The 17,696-nt window shown below is 40.7% G+C and overlaps 1 protein-coding gene across 2 annotated transcripts in view; it reads left to right on the top strand.

Annotated features, from left to right (window-relative positions):
* The window catches only part of CASR (calcium sensing receptor), a 72,578-nt gene extending 56,645 nt beyond the window's left edge, over positions 1-15,933 (top strand). For both annotated transcript variants that reach the window (XM_057306844.1, XM_026494679.3), the window contains exons 5-7: positions 7,473-7,703; positions 11,608-11,731; positions 13,036-15,933. In XM_057306844.1, coding sequence (XP_057162827.1) covers positions 7,473-7,703; positions 11,608-11,731; positions 13,036-14,543 — 1,863 coding nt within the window. In that variant the 3' untranslated portion in view covers positions 14,544-15,933. The remainder of the gene's footprint in view (positions 1-7,472; positions 7,704-11,607; positions 11,732-13,035) is intronic.
* The last annotated feature ends 1,763 nt before the right edge of the window (positions 15,934-17,696 follow it).

Below are 17,696 nucleotides of genomic sequence, written 5' to 3'. Positions count from 1 at the left end.
TTCCCTCCTGACATCCTCAGAGACCCCAAGTCCTTCTCCACTGCTCCTCAGCGCTCTCTTCACTCTGACTCCTCTAATGTACTTTTCAGCACTATGTCCAGAACACCTGACACCTGAGTATGTATAGAATAAACGAAAGAAAGAATAGAAATCTAGTTGATTTGGCCTGACAACTAGAGTCCTTGCAGAAAAGTGTTCAACCCAACAACCCATCCTTGAGTCAATCACTCTGGTCCAAGTACTCTAGACTCTGATTAGATAAGCCTGTGTCACATTCCCAACAGCCAAATTTGTATGGAACACTATGTAAGGAAGTCTGGAACCACCTTCTTCCTTCTCTCAGGATGATTATACATAAGGCATGCTTCCTACTTTCCCCCACCTTATACCAACCACTCACTAGTCAAAAAATAGGTATGCGTAATGACAGAACTACGGTGATAACAGAAGTCAAATGGAATTGCTCTCCAGGAATTGTGAGTACTGTTGGGATTTGCAGAGGGAGTGAATTGGGGTTAAAACCAGAAGAGACGGAGGGTAGATAAGGAAATATGGCTGAGGTTAGAGAAGGGAACTGGTCCTGGATCTTCCCAACACTCTTAGTATAGGAAGTGGGCAAGAAACAATAGTCTCCTTATCTGTGTAAACCAACCCTCATTCACCCCTGTGTGGATGGGGTGCTTTGTATATCCCATCTTCCCTCTGTGCTGTGATGCCATGTGTAAGAGCTGGAAATCCTAGACAATAGTGGGAGGTTTCTAGTCTCTAGTCTTTGGTTTATTTCAATTAACCATTAGAGTATGTGCCAAGAGATGGTTCCCATTTATGCTTACAATGAGCAATAGTTTGACTTTAAAATCCTTTAGAGGAAATACCCTAAAAGGCCACAAGATGGAAATAATACCACATAAAAGATAGTATATGACCATCTCAGTGTGTGCACATTTTAAGTACTTGTCCCTCTTTTACTGTGTCTTTCACAGTGTTTAGTTTCTTTATGAGCCTGTCAGTTTCTTTGTCTGTATATTATTTTCATATTTAAGTCTTTCCATTAACTGTTTTCCTTTCTCTTCCCCTTCATTTATTCTTATTTTCCTCATATTTATCCCCAAGTAAAATAATTTAGAAGCATATTACACTGGATTGTAATCTCAAGTAAAATTTTATATTTTCTTTTTTAATGGAACTATTAGTCCCGTCTTTTAAAATTCCAAAAAGAAGAGTGTTCTCTCTGGGGAAAATATCTAAATTATTTTGTGATGTATGTTGGCTCTTTTGTAGGTCAATGATTATCATTTAAAGATTCCATACCATTGCTTTTAAGGGTGAAACAGTTTCCATCTCAACCTTCCCTGTTATGCAAGGCATTAATGTAGAAAATTAGGTGTTCAAAGCCAAACTTGAAAGTCAATATGCCAAAGAAACATTAAAGATCTCTAAAAGGATGACTTAGACATATGACTTAGAAAACAAATAATTGACCATTAATGGACAAGGTACAAATTTTGACTAGAAAAATTCAGTACTCATGATTTTATTCATACACCTGCTGTGAGGATGAAACACTACAATCCTATGCTGGTTAGGATTTGAAATAAGGACGAAAACAAAAGATATCATCTGAGATGGGCCTTGAAGGATGCACAGGATTTTTGGAAAGGGTCTATTCCCTGGAGAAAATGTCAAATTCAAAGGCAAATACACAACATAGGTAAATCCCCAAAACATCATGCTAAGCAAAAAAATCCAGACTTAAAAGAGGCATTCTCTTTTATTACTACACATTTATATGATATCCTCTCTCTAATGATAGAAAGAAAACAGATCCGCTTTCTCTAATGATAGAAAGAAAACAGATCCACAGTGACCTAGGGCTCCAAGTGGCGGTGGGGACTAATTTGGAAGGGACATCTGGGAACCTTTTGAGATGACAGTAGTGGTGGTTACACAGGCATATTCACCAGAACTCAGAACTATACTCTTAAAATAGGCATATTTTATCCTATGTAAACTATACTTCAGTATAGCTGATTAAAAATATAAAACAATGAAAAGTCCCTGGAGTGGGAAAGCTCAGGCCATGCATGGAGAAGGATGTTGTTCAGTATGGACCACTTTTCCAATTAAGGTCTCTTGTGTTGCCACAAGCATTATACATGTCTCCATGATCCCATTTTAAAAATAAGCCTATCTTCTCAAACTAAATTTTACACCAGTTAACCTGTTGTAACTAGCAATAGACAATGTAATAGATAGACTACCTAGTCTGACTCCTACACCTGAGTAGACAGTATATAGTATAATGGTTGACAGTTTGGACCCTAGAGCCAAACTAACTAGATCTAAATTCCAATTGCTACTTAACAGTTGTATGACCTTGGGCTGTCACTTAATGTGCCTGTGCCTCACTTCCCTCACCTGAAAAATGGAGATAATGAAATGTATAAGTTCATTATAAGGATGACATTAGTTAATATGTATAAAGTGCTTAGGATACTGCCTATACATAGTAAGTGTTCAGTAAATATTAGTCAAGTATTATTCTTTTGCAGGTGAGGAAAATAAGACCTAAAGAAGCCAAAATGATTTGCCCAAAGTCATATGTCTAGCCAGTAAGAAAGCCCACATCTGCCCCAGGCAGTCTCTTCCCCTGATGACACCAAGATGACTGTTAAAAGAACCATGTACCCAGTTGTCCCTCCGGGCACATGCTTTCTAGCTCCTAAGCAGCTGCAGGGTCAGCCAATAGTTTCACAGTGAAAACCTGGGTTTCATCCTAAACCTAGGTGATCACCAGAGGAAACCCAACCATCCTGAAACTAATTCATATAAAGACACAAAGTACAGTGTGCAAATAAGTAAGAGTGGACACAACTGACCAAATTAGAGTAATACCAAACATCCCTTTGTCCATATTGAATATAACTGTATCTCTTGTCACTAAAAAAGTGCCCGTTTGGCCCATATTAGGTGCTTAATAAATACTTGTTGAATGAACAAAGAAAGAGAATGGGACAATGGTAGATACTGAGAGAAGACAGTTCTTAAGTGGATAACTACAAAACAATACAGAGACATAGGCATAGATTAAAGAGAAAGTGAGTGGTCTGAAAGAAGTCAGCATAAAATGCTCATGTAAAAAAAAAACATAATAATTCTGACTTCATAAATGTGGGCTGAAACTTACCTCTTCATTAGCAATGAGATAAATGATGGGGAAAATACCACTTCAGTAATGATTTTTAAGAGTATTAAAAAAATAGAGTACAAACAGGATTATTGAGACATGAAGATACAGAAACAATTAAATTTTGTTCTTATTTTTAAATGACACAGACTTCCTAAGAATCAGGAACAATTTTTAGCCTACTTTGTACCAATGAATATCCCTAAAAGGAGAAGAGAAACTTTTAAAAAAAAAATCTATCTTGGCATTCTTTTTTATTTTTAAAAGGGGAGAGGGGCTCGTCCTTCCTTGCAATTAGTTTGAATTACTTTATCACAGCTAACTGAATAATTCTGGTTCTCTCTCTATTAAGGGACTGTCAGTCCTACATTTCAGGTGTTAGCTGCTCCCTTCATCTTCTGGCATACTCTGTCATCAATCTTATATGGAACAGTTGTTTGGGAGACTTACCTTTCTCTTCAGGACACTCCCAGCTGTTACACCAATATTACAACATTATGGTGATTCCAACTTCCTTTTTCCTCAAGAAAGTGGTGAAAGTTTTATAATCCATTTTTTCCACGTTTTGAATGTTTACTCAGAATTAAATGTATGCCTGTAACCAAAAACATGACATGCAAAATATAATATTTAGCTTCAGCTTTCTAAAAAGACATCAAGGGACATAGTCCCCTAGGGGGAAAAAATAAGGATCTTTTTCCTCTATGGAAAGGTTGACATTTTATTCTCTGAAAACTAATTCGTCCCTACCACTGTTAAGTAAAATCTTTTAGCACATTTTAAAACTAATTCTAATATTTCCCCATTCACTTGTGTGCCATTTTTTGTTTACTTCTTTAAATCCAGAATGTTTTTCTTTTTAATTCAAAATGTATGAACCTAAGTTAAAGTTACATCTCAAAGGGAAAAATTGTGTTGGCCCTTCATCCTGTAGTATAATTTTAAGTATTTTGCTTTTAAAAAACAGGTTTATGTTACAACTGATTATATAAAAGCCTTAATTTTAATGGTCTTCAATGAAGTTTTTCAAAAAGTGAATCCTAAGTCTTTTCACCTTTTTGAAAGTTCTTTTGTTTGTTTGCTTGTTTTTGTTTGTGTTTAGAACTTATCTTTTCAGTCTGAATCAGCTGAATTCAGCCCAGCTGTACTGGCTAGAACCTCCATTCCATAGCTACAGTGTATAGCCACAGTGAGAATGGACATTCTTGTCTTGATCCTGACCTTAGGGGAAAAACATTCAATCTCTCACCACTAAACATAATGTTAACTGTAGGTTTTTCATAGATGTCCTTTATAGGATTCAGAAAGTTCCTTTTTACTCCTAGATTATGGAGTTTTTTTTTTTAATCTTTTTTTTTAAAGATTTTATTTTTATTTATTCGACAGAGATAGAGACAGCCAGCGAGAGAAGGAACACAAGCAAGGGGAGTGGGAGAGGAAGAGCAGGCTCATAGCGGAGGAGCCTGATGTGGGGCTCAATCCCACAAAGCTGGGATCACGCCCTGAGCCAAAGGCAGAGGCTTAACCGCTGTGCCACCCAGGCGCCCCAAGATTATGGAGTTTTTATCAGGAATGGACATTGGATGTTATCAACTATTTTTTCTATGTTTATTGAGATGATCATATGGTTTCCCTTTTGTACTATGTTAATGTAGTCAAATGTTAAACCAACCTTGCATTCCTATGATAAACTCTACTTGGTCACAGTGTATTTTGTAGATAGTTAACATTTGGCTAAGAAATTTTGCTTCTGTGTTCATGAGAGATATTGGTCAATTGTTTTATTTTCTAGTAATATCTGGATCTGGTTTTGGTATCTGAGTAATATTGGCTTCAAAGAATGAGTTAGCAAGTGCTGCCTCCTTTTCAATATTCTGAAAGAGTTTGTGTGGAACTGGTATTACTTCTTCCTTAAATATGTGGCAGAATTCATCAGTGACCCCAGCTTGGGCCAGTTTTCTTTGTGGGAAAATTCTGAACTGCAAATTCAATTTCTTTAATACTTACAGGGCTGGGACACCTGGGTGGCACAGTCAGTTAAGTGTCCAACTCTTGATTTTGATTCAGGTCATGATCTCAGGGTCATGAGATCAAGCCCTGTGTCAGGTTACCACTGGGTCTGGATCCTGCTTAAGTTCTCTCTTTCTCCCTCTCTCTCTGCCCCTACCCCCACAGCTCTCCACGTGCATATACATACTCGCTCTCTCTCTTAAAAAAAAATACTTACAGGGCTATTCTAGTTACCTTTGAAGACAGCTTTGATAGTTTGTCTTTCAAAAACTGTCTAAGTTGTTGAGTTTATTGGCATAAATTTGTTTAGAAATTGTTTATTAAATTGTTTACAATATTCTCAGACTATCTGCAAGATTTTTAGTGATGTTACTGATCTCATTCCATTTTTGGAAATATGCATCTTCTCCTTTTTTTCTGATCAATCTAGGTAGAGATCCACTGATTATATTGATCTTCCCAAAGAACCAAATTTGTTTCAGTGACTTTCTATTTTTCTGTTTTCTATTTCACTGATTTTTTGCTCTGATCTTTATTATTTCCTTTCCCCTTCTTTATTTCAATTTACTTCGCTCTTCTTTTTCTAGTTTCTTAATTTGGAAAGTGGGGTCATTGATTTGAGACCTTTCTTCTCCTCTAATATAGTAATTTTAATGTTACATATCTCCCTCTAACTGTTGCATTAGCTGTACTCCCAAATTTTTATATGCTATGTTTTCATTTTCATTTAATTCAAAATACATTCTAACATTCGTTTTCATTCCTTCTTTAACCCATAGGTTATTTGGAAGTGTGTTACTGGTTTCCAAGTACCTGGAGATTTTCCAAGTATCTTTCTGTTATTCATTTCTAATTTAAATCCTCTGGAGTCAGGGTCTCCTGGGTGGCTCAGTCGTTAAGCGTCTGCCTTTGGCTCAGGCCGTGATCCCGGCATTCTGGGATCGAGCCCCGCATCAGGCTCCTCTGCTGGGAGCCTGCTTCTTCCTCTCCCACTCCCCCTGCTTGTGTTCCCTCTCTCACTGGCTGTCTCTCTCTGTCAAATAAATAAATAAATAAATAAAAATCTTTTAAAAAATAAATAAGTAAATAAATCCTCTGGAGTCAAAAAACCTACTTTGTTTGAATATTTTTAAATTTATGGAAACTTGTTTTATGATCCAGGATATGGTTTATCTTGGTAAATATTCTATGTGCCCTTGAACAGAATGTGTATTCTACTGCTATTGGGTTGAGTGTTCTATAAATATCAATTAGGTCAAGTCTGTTGATCACGTATCATTCAAGTCTTTTATATCTTTATTGATTTTCTACCTACTTGCTCTTTTAACTAATACAGAAACCATGTTGACCTTATTTTTCTTATTTATCCTCAGACTGGTGAAAACCTCATCATGGTTTGACATTACCTGACAAATGCAACAGTGTTAGTTTAATGCACACACTATTAACCAAACATTCAACAGACAGTTTGAGTATCCATTAAAATTCAGGCCCTCTACAAATCACTGGGGATACAGAAAGGAATAAATCTTCTTTAGAGGAAATTTGTCTAATCTCAGGTATAAAATTTCTAGCCACAAAGATTCTGGGTACTTCCTTTTTTGGATAAGATGTTTGTACTGCTCTTACCTTCTGCATATCCTTATCTCCCTGTCCCATTTGAGGCTAGAATTGCTATGTCTCACTAGTAAATTCTCAACACCAAGTATGCTCAAGGTTACCTTGTTGTCAAGGTCTCTATCTGCTGCTAAATATCAACTCCACCAAAGAAGTCATATTTGGATATTTGAAATCCCTTTCCATACCTCCTCTTTTAAACAGCTTTATTGAGATATAATTCACATACCATACAGTTTACCTATTAAAGTGCTTTTTAATATATTTGCAGAGTTGTGCAACCATAACCACAATCAATTTAGAACATTTTCACCACATCAAAAAGAGACTTCATATTCTCTAGCTATCACTCCTTCCCCCCTCAGCCCCCCATTACTAAACAACAACAAATCTACTTTCTCTCTGTATTTGGATATTTCTGGACATTTCATATAAATGGAATCATAAAATATGTGGTCAGTGTGACTGACTTCTTCCACTTAGCATGTTTTCAAGGTTCATCCATGTTGCAGCATGTATCAGTACTTCATTCCTTCTTATGGCAGAATAGTATACCATTATTCAGATAGAACACTTTGTCCGTTAATCCAACTGATGGACACTTAGCTTGTTTCCACTTTTTGATTATTATGAATAATGCTACTTTGTTCCTCTTTAGGTCCTGAAGCACCTACGGCACCTAAATTTTACCAACAATATGGGGGAGCAGGTGACTTTCGATGAATGTGGTGACCTGATGGGGAACTACTCCATCATCAACTGGCACCTCTCCCCAGAAGATGGCTCCATAGTGTTTAAGGAAGTCGGATATTACAACGTCTATGCCAAGAAAGGAGAAAGGCTCTTCATCAATGAGGAGAAAATCCTGTGGAGTGGGTTCTCCAGGGAGGTATGTGCTGTCCATCAGAACAACAGATGCCTCCACCATGGGCAGGAAATTGTGCTGAGCTTTGGGAGGGCCTTGGACTTCACCACTGGACTTGAAAACTGATAAGTCCACTTCCTTCAACTCACTAACTCTGCACTGCCCAGGTTCCTACCTGTGAAATCCAACAGTGTTTCATGTACAGAGGAGAATCCTCAGAACCCGAGCCCCATACTTACTATATTGGAAAATCTGTTATTCTTCATAAATTTGTTATTCTTCATAAAAACTCCTTGGCTAAATGGCTAATAATTTCCTCACCTAAAACTTTCCCCAACTAGAGCAAAATATTTAACTAAACATAAATATCGTTCAAGGCAGGGCCTGGACAATTCACACAGAGTTAGTTCCCTATAATCCAAATAGCTCAAGGCAGACCTATAAATCAAAAGGACAATTTCTTAGAAGATCAAATGGGTTGGTAATTTGGGAAAGATAAAACCTCTGAGAGTACTGTGTTACTATGGTTGAGAGTGCTAACATGTACTGTCCTTCACTATTTCTTTTCCTTCCTTTCCCTCCCCAGGGTCCCAAGAAACTTAGAAATCATCAGGTCCAATACTGCCCTTTCTATCTCTCTTTCATTAGAAGATAATGCCAGTCATCTGCAAGTTTTTAAAAAACTCCTTGTCAAACCAGTTATTTCTTTTCTGTTAGACCAAAGAAATTATTTTATTGCTTTCCATGCATTTAACTTTGTAAGATGTCTCAAATAAAGCAGGTAAGTGGGAAGAGAAGGGAAGAGTCTTATTAAAGAGACATTTTGCAAATAGTATGAGCCCTCCATGTTATCTGACATGAGACAGAAGTAGAGCTTCTGAAATGGTGAAGCAATAAATTGGACAAAACTGTCAAAAACAATTATTTAAGGATCTGGCAATCAACCAAAAGCAAACAAAAGGCGAAGTGTCAATTTTTAAGAAAAACTAATGAAATCTGGATAAGAAAAGCTCATGGCATTTTAACTTGGGGCAGCTCCCCCAATTATTTCTAATAATTGGGTTGCTGTTTCTTTTAAGTTTTCTATGTGAACAATCGTATCATCTGCAAATAACAACAGTTTTATTGAGTCCTTTCCAATATTTATGCCCTCATTTTTCTTGTCTTATTCCACTAGCTATGAACTCTGCAATGTTTAATAATAGTGGTGATAGTGGGCATTCTTGTTTTAAAAGAAATGCTTTTAATATTTTCTCATGTAGAATGATATTTACCTAAGAATTTTTTATATTACCCTTTTTAGTTAAAGATATTTCTTCCTAACTCCTTTTTCTTTTTTTTTTCTTTTTTTTTTTTACTTTTCTTTTTTAATTAATGATTTTTTATTATATTATGTTAGTCACCATACAGTATATCCCCGGTTTCCGATGTAAAGCTCGATGATTCATAAGTTGCGTATAACACCCAGTGCACCATGCAATACGTGCCCTCCTTACTACCCATCACCGGTCTATCCCATTCCCCCACCCCCCTCCCCTCTGAAGTCCTCAGTTTGTTTCTCATATTCCATAGTCTCTCATGTTTCATTCCCCCTTCTGATTACCCCCCCTTTCTTTATCCCTTTCTTCCCCTACCGATCTTCCTAGTTCTTATGTTCCATAGATGAGAGAAATCATATGATAGTTGTCTTTCTCTGCTTGACTTATTTCACTTAGCATTATCTCCTCCAGTGCCGTCCATGTTGTAGCAAATGTTGAGAATTCGTTCTTTCTGATAGCTGAGTAATATTCCATTGTATATATGGACCACAACTTCTTAATCCAGTCATCTGTTGAAGGGCATCTCGGCTCCTTCCACAATTTAGCTATTGTGGACATTGCTGCTATGAACATTGGGGTCTTCACTACGTCTGTATCTTTGGGGTAAACACCCAGTAGTGCAATGGCTGGGTCATAGGGTAGCTCAATTTTTAACTTTTTAAGGGACCTCCACACTGTTTTCCAGAGTGGTAGTACCAACTTGCATTCCCACCAACAATGTAGGAGGGATCCCCTTTCTCCACATCCTCTCCAACAATTGCCTAACTCCTTTTTCAGTTAAGTTTTTAATCATGAGTTTGTGCTGAATTTCATCAAATGCTTTTTCTTCATCTACCAATGATCATATGATTTTTCTGCATTAACTTACTAATGAAGGGGATGACCTTTATAGATTTTCTAATGATAAACTTGCTTGCATTCCTGGCATAAACCAACATGATCATGGTATGTATTGTTTTTTATGTCCTTTGAGTTAATTGTTTTAGTATTTTTCATCTCTCTTCAAGTGGTAAAAAATAGTTGTACTCTTTCCAGGTCCTTTCAGATTCCTTATACTTTGTATATGCCTCCAGGACTTCTGTATATTTTTGCTTCCGATAACCAGAACTCACCACTCTTTTTCAGGAGACTACCAGCAGGCTAATGGAACCCACTTTGCCCACAGGCTCAGGGAGGCAGAAAAGCCTAGGAATTTACATTTCCTTAAGATGACCCTTAACAATGAGTGGTGCAGAAGTATGAAAGCCCTGGCTCCCTTTTCCTCAGGTCAGGACAGCTCTGAGGAAAAACTTACAGTCCAGAGTTCTCCTGTGGGATCAGGCAGAAGCTACTAGAGAGTCTTTGCTCAAGATCACACCCTTGCTGTCTTCTTCCCTTCTATGTCTGACTTGCTCCATTCTCTTCCTGGTTCCCTTGAGAGAACTTTCTTTATAAACTCCTTGTACACAGATCCTCAAATCAGGTCTGCTTCTGAAGATAAGTTAAAGTAGTGAGATGGGCCTGTAATTTTTTTTTTCTTTTCCATACTGTTTTTGTCTGGTTTTGGAATCAGGGTTACACTGGTCTTATAAGAATGAGTTAGTGAGTGTTCCTTTTTTTTTTTTTTTCTTTTAAACCTCTGCTAGAGTTCACATAAGATTAAATTCATCTGTTCTTTGAAAGTTCAGTGTAATTCGCCTGTGGTAAACACAGAACAGTGGTCATCTCGGGTATGAATATGTGGTGGGGGAGGAAGCAATGGTGGAGGAAAGCATGCAGTTAGGTGTAGGTTATTGTTCTGGTCCTAGCTTTTGTTTTGGGTGGTGGTCATTAAAAACGACTGACTAAAAGTGACTGAAACATGAATAAATGATGATGGGGAGAAAAACAAGGATTATGATCAAATTCCATGCACCTGAAGTCCACTAAGGAAATAAATAAGTAAATAAATAAAATCTCTGTTATCTGAAATTAATGTAAAGCTATTGCAGATTTCTTTTGGATAGTAATTCCCTGACATATCTTTCTGATCCATTTATTTTTGACCCTTCTATGCCTGTCCTGCCTGCCTTGCTGAATGGTTGCAAGATCTCAGAAGTCTCCCTATAAAGCCTAAAATAAAACTGCAGGAATTGCAATCCACTGCAAAATTCAAAGTCTCATTTTCAAACAAATTTCTCATCTCAGCATATCCCCTTGCAATTGTCCTTCTGTGTGTAGGTCCATGTTCCTGCATCTTTTAGTTTGTCTTAAACTTCTATTTCTATGGAAAGTAAACAGGTGTCCCACTCTGGGATTCGGAGGGAATGGAATGGGGGATTATTTAAGGAGGATTTTGGTCACCGTGTAGAGACCCAACAACTAATCTTCCCAGAATCCCATGAGTGGGGGGGGGGTATGGGTGGGTGTGTGGGTGTGCGCGCACACCTGCGTGCGCATTGGCCCATGGACATCTCTCCCTTTCATAGATAACAGGAACAAGGATCTCTGGAGCTTCCTCTGCCTGGAACGGGCCTGAAGTCTGTCGTACTGTCCTTGTGCACAAACTCCTCCCCCGTAATTATGCCAAAGGAGCTGTGAAAGTGATCCCACAGCTGCAGCCCTTCACTTTTGTGCTCTCGGTTCTCCAGGTGCCATTTTCCAACTGCAGCCGAGACTGCCTGGCAGGGACCAGGAAAGGAATCATTGAGGGGGAGCCCACCTGCTGCTTTGAGTGTGTGGAGTGTCCTGATGGGGAGTACAGTGATGAAACAGGTAAAGGAACATGCCCTCATGGACACCATACAAGATTTGGTCCACTTTCGGGCCCTGCGGTCAGCAAAGTCCCTGGAAGAGATAGGCTGAGAAGGTACTTAGCATAGTTTCTCATTTAACAAGGTATGTCTGAGAGTCATGCTGGGCCAGGCACTGGGTGAGGGGATAGAAAAGAAATATTAGATGTCTTGTAATACTATAAAAGCTTAGACATCTTTCTTTTACTTTGATACCACTCTCCAATATTATATTCCTTTTCTTACAGCTCAGTAGCCCTGAATAGACAAAGTTCTATCTGTTCCAGACCATAGAGTTAATAGGCTATGATATATTGCCTGCTGGGTGCCTGGCATTGTATTTGCTGTCTTATTTATGTTTTTCCTGTGCCTCGGTTTCTTCATCTATAATGTGGGAATAATAAGCCTATTTTATAGAGTTTGGTGGAATTAAATGAGTTAATATTAATATAGCACATGGTAAGTTCTAGATAAATAAAAACCTTACCTGACATATTGGAGGCACTCTATAAATATTAACTATAATGTTATTGTTATTATCTCATTTCATCCTCACCACAATGGGATTATTGCTTTCATTACACAGAATAAAACTGAGACTCAGAGAGGTTAAGGAGCCTGACCAAAGTCACACAGCTAGTAAATGGCAGAGCCAGGGTTCCCATCCAAATCTCTGACTGAAAGCCCATGCTCCTTTCACGCCCCAAAACTGCATGATGTTTGAGACATAGCAGAGACTTAATAAATGTCTACTGGCTGAATGAGTCTGCAGTCTCCCTCATTGGAAAGCCATGGATGTGGAGTAAGGAAGGCACAGGTCATTTGTGTGGGATACTCTGCCTTGATCTAAGAGGAATTCTGCTCTGACAGGTCCACAAAGCCCATCCATATATCCAAAATGAGACGGGCTGAGTGCGAATCACTATGGAAAGTTGATGAACTATGCTAGACCCCTAGTGCGCAGGTAGCCACCTGTCCAGCAAGATTGATCATTCTCTGGTATAAACCATCACTAAGTAGTGCTAAAGGAAACATGTAGCACTACCCCCCACGTGTACAAAGGAAAAAAATAATAGAACTATTATAAATACATGAAATTAAATAAGTATATTAAACATAAGTCAGAGTTCTATGTGTTTGTAATGTAAAAATCACAATTATGTCATCAACAAAGAAAATTTAAAGTGACCACATCCAATAACCTGTACACCCTTAGCACCACATTCACACTCACAAATTATAGTCCATGCCACACAGTAACTAACTCTTCCCTGGAATAATTCACAGATGCAAGTGCCTGTGACAAGTGCCCTGATGACTTCTGGTCCAATGAAAACCACACCTCCTGCATTGCCAAAGAGATTGAGTTTCTGTCCTGGACGGAGCCCTTTGGGATTGCACTCACCCTCTTTGCCGTGCTGGGCATTTTCCTGACAGCCTTCGTGCTGGGTGTCTTTATCAAGTTCTGTAACACACCCATAGTCAAGGCCACCAACCGAGAGCTCTCCTACCTCCTCCTCTTCTCCTTGCTCTGCTGCTTCTCCAGCTCCCTGTTCTTCATTGGCGAGCCCCAGGACTGGACATGCCGCCTGCGCCAGCCAGCCTTTGGCATCAGCTTCGTGCTCTGCATATCATGCATCCTGGTGAAAACCAACCGTGTCCTCCTGGTGTTTGAGGCCAAGATCCCCACAAGCTTCCACCGCAAATGGTGGGGGCTCAACCTGCAGTTCCTGCTGGTCTTCCTCTGCACCTTCATGCAGATTGTCATCTGTGTGATCTGGCTCTACACCGCCCCACCCTCAAGCTACCGCAACCATGAGCTGGAGGATGAGATCATCTTTATCACATGCCATGAGGGCTCACTTATGGCACTGGGCTTCTTGATTGGCTACACCTGCTTGCTGGCCGCCATCTGCTTCTTCTTTGCCTTCAAGTCCCGGAAGCTGCCAGAGAACTTCAATGAAGCCAAGTTCATCACCTTCAGCATGCTCATCTTCTTCATTGTCTGGATCTCCTTCATTCCAGCCTACGCCAGCACCTACGGCAAGTTTGTCTCTGCCGTGGAAGTGATCGCCATCCTGGCAGCCAGCTTCGGCTTGCTGGCCTGCATCTTCTTCAACAAGGTCTACATCATCCTCTTCAAGCCATCCCGGAACACCATCGAGGAGGTGCGCTGCAGCACTGCTGCTCACGCTTTCAAGGTGGCGGCCCGGGCCACACTGCGCCGCAGCAATGTCTCCCGCAAGCGGTCCAGCAGCCTCGGGGGCTCCACGGGATCCACGCCCTCCTCCTCCATCAGCAGCAAGAGCAACAGTGAAGACCCCTTCCCACAGCCTGAGAGGCAGAAGCAGCAGCAGCCACTGGCCCTGACCCAGCAAGAGCAGCAGCCACAGCAACCCCTGACCCTACAGCAGCAGCCACAGCCACAGCCGCAGCCCAGATGCAAGCAGAAGGTCATCTTTGGCAGTGGCACCGTCACCTTCTCACTGAGCTTTGATGAGCCTCAGAAGAGTGCCATGGCTCACAGGAATGCCACGCACCAGAACTCCCTGGAGACCCAGAGAAGCAACGAGACCCTGACCAGACACCAGGCATTGCTCCCGCTGCAGTGCAGGGAGATAGACTCAGACCTGACTGCCCAGGAGACAGGCCTCCAAGGGCCTGTGGGTGGGGACCGCCGACCAGAGACGGAAGACCCTGAAGAGATGTCCCCAGCACTTGTAGTGTCCAGTTCACAAAGCTTTGTCATCAGCAGTGGAGGCAGCACTGTCACAGAAAACATACTGCATTCATAAAATGGAACAAGGTGGCCAGTCCAGGGAGGATCCAGAGAGGTTTCCTGGGATCATGTTCGATGACAAGGATGAGGAATCTCACCCCCCCAGATTCCTTTCTTCTGTGGAAGGAGGGATGACACACCAAACACCTCAAACTTAGTTGCACTGTTTTAAATAACAGTGAATTGACTAATGCTCCCTTTAAAATTAAAAAAAGAAGGAGAGCCATGTGATTCTGTGGTTGGATATGTCAGAGTATTGAGAACACCATAATCAGATATGCTATGTGTCTCTTCTCTGTTCTCCTCCTCTGTTCTATCCCACCCAATAGCCCAGAGATGAAACAAGGCTGTAAGCAACCCACCTGTTCCCTCTTTTTTTTTCTTAACACTGAAATGCCTGCTCTGAACATTGCAGACGCCCTGGCCCAGAGACAAGAGTGTGCAGAGTGACAAAACATCAGACTGGCCACCACTAGATTTAAGAGTCTGAAAGACAGAAAGTCACCAGTGCTGTCCAGCACCTTGACAATGGGAAGAACTTCAAATGTTCAAAATAGTAAGGTGAACATGTCCCCTCCTATTTATGAAAACGTAAGATATTTGGTCTCCTACTTGCTGCTGCTATCATGGGACATCTAGAAGGTTAGCATCCCTCCTGTACCAACCGCATGTGGTCAAGAATGTGATAATGATGCCATGTTTAGATTTCAGGATCACAAGAATCACCTCAAATTGTTGGGAAGGGACTGCATGAATCCAATGAGCTGTATCTGTAATTAATATTGCTAATATGTAGTTTTAAATACTTCTGTTACAATAGCTCATGGACAATATAAACTGAAAACAAATGTCACAGTCTGGTTAATACAAGGCAGTATTATTGAGCCCCTTGCCCACCCCTTGCCCACCCCAACCCCTCACCTCCATGAGCTAAGCCCAGGTGAGTCCCAGGGATCCAGAAGTTTCCCCCATCCCTGACCCCAAGGCTTTCTGAAGCCAGATCCACACCTGACCCTGTGTAGAATAAGCTTCCAATTGTTAGCCCCTACCGGTTGCTGGGGTAAGAAAGTGTGATTCCAAGAGAGCTCTCACAGGACCTTAACCTAGCACTGCCCCCTCCCAATGCCATACCTGTATTCCCTCCAGCAGTGGGAATCTGCCCATGGGTGTGAAAGTGGTTGAATGGCATACTTCTGAGCATTCAGGCTCTGGAGCCAGAGAGACCTGGGCTCAAGCCAGTCACTTGCAAGTTGGGTGACCGTAGGCAGGGAATCTTAACTTTGCTAAGCCCCAGTTTCTTTGTCTCTAAAATAGAGGTAATAATCATTCTTTTCCCTCAGAGCACTTATGTGAATTAAAAGAGATAATGTATGTAAAGTACCTTAGCATGGTGCCTAGCACATAATAAACACTCAATAAATGTTAGTTAATATTATTACTGATATTGCAATTATTTTTTTTCACTTGCTTACAATATAAAACAAACCTTATTTGTTTACCATTTGGATTTTAATGACAAGCCCACTGATGACAAAAACTTTCTTCATAATAACCCCAAGAACTCTGGGACCCAGTTCAAGGGGTCAGTCCTTGGAACACTGGCTCCTGGTGACAACCAAAAAGTCAATCAGACCCCCAGGGGGGGTCTCTGGTTCTAGCACCAAGGGAAGAATGTCACCAGTCTGGAAGCAATTTCTCAGATCACTCTAAATGCTGCTCTTACGCAAAGCCAAAATATAGCAATTAAGTCTGTGTGAGGCCTCAACTTCACAGCTCTTGACGACTTCTTCCTCTGACCACTTTCTTCAAAAGGGCTGCCTTTCCACGATTTTTTAAGTAACTTGTTGATGTGAATGGTTGTTAATTTGGATGAAAAGGCCCTCAAGGGCACCATGTGGGTGTGCCACTGTAAGACACAGAGGAGGTCTCCCACAGGAAGATGTTGGTGAGGTATCTGCTCCCCAAGCCAGGAAGGGCGCTGGCCTCAGGCTCCACCTGCTTCTCCTGTCCTCGTCATACCTCTGAGCAAGGCACAGAGCTGAGTGAAGATTTATATTTGACATTTAACCTCACCTTAAAACAAAAACAAAAAAGGAAGTTGAAAAGTTTGAGGGCTTGGTTTTTATGTGTCAAATAGCCATGTAGAAACACAGTTACTCTGTGCAAAATGTCACACACTCATCCTTCAACATGCAGCTCACCCATGGTGCTGACCTGGAGGAGGCTCATCAAGGAAAACATCCAACATTTACGTTAAGCTCCATTTCACCAAGTGCTCACGAATACAGAAGTATTTCCCAATAGTCTTGTCAGAATGGTAGACTCAACATCATTGTCCTCATTCATATGTTGCAGGCACAACTCTCAGACAAAATCAGGAGTGTAAAACATGAGCTTTATTGTAACGACCTAGTTTCTATCTCAAATTCCCATTCAGCCTAGTGACAGGAAATTCATCTTAATTAAATTGGGGTTTTTCAGTAACTTCAGAGTTTTCTGAATCAATCCAGATTTCTGGGGGTCAATTCAAAGGTTTCTTCCCTCCCCCTTCCATGAGGGTTTTTAGTGAAAAGAAACATGATGTTCCTCAACCATCAACTCCAACTGACATCTGAGAACATTCTTGTCTGGCCCCAGTGATTATAATGCCTCCACAGTGGCATCCTCTGAGGACTCGCCTCCGCATAAGGTCCCCAGTCATGGGATCCATGGTGATTTTCATAGCTGCATTACTTTGTCCCAACTGCTAGGCTCCTCCCAGGCCTGCCAGCTTTCTCATGAATAGAGAACACGGGGGACTGGGAACTGCCAGGCAGCTCTCAGGCCCCTGCCTCCTGGCCTCTACTTCACTCTGCCTCCCCATGCTGGTATGGAGAATTCAGGGAGACTAGCTTTCAAGGCGCTAGAGGGAAAACAGGGCACGTTTCTCCAAATCTATACAGGAATTTGTTGAAGGCTGAATAACAATAAAGATGCCCACGTCCTAATCTCCAGAACCTGTGATGATAAATTCTGTGGCAAGAGTGAATTATGGTTGCAGATGGGATTAATGTTGCTAATCAGCTGACCTTGGGGGGGAGATTATTTTGAATTATCCAGGTGGGCCCCATGTCATCACCAGCTCCTCAAAAGTGGAAGAGGAAAGCAGAAAATCAGTGTCAGAATAACG

This window comes from Ursus arctos, unplaced genomic scaffold, assembly GCF_023065955.2.
Source record: "Ursus arctos isolate Adak ecotype North America unplaced genomic scaffold, UrsArc2.0 scaffold_4, whole genome shotgun sequence".
NCBI lineage: Eukaryota > Metazoa > Chordata > Mammalia > Carnivora > Ursidae > Ursus > Ursus arctos.
The sequence above is the reverse complement of the archived record's forward strand: the minus strand, read 5'-3'. Positions and strand labels throughout refer to the sequence as shown.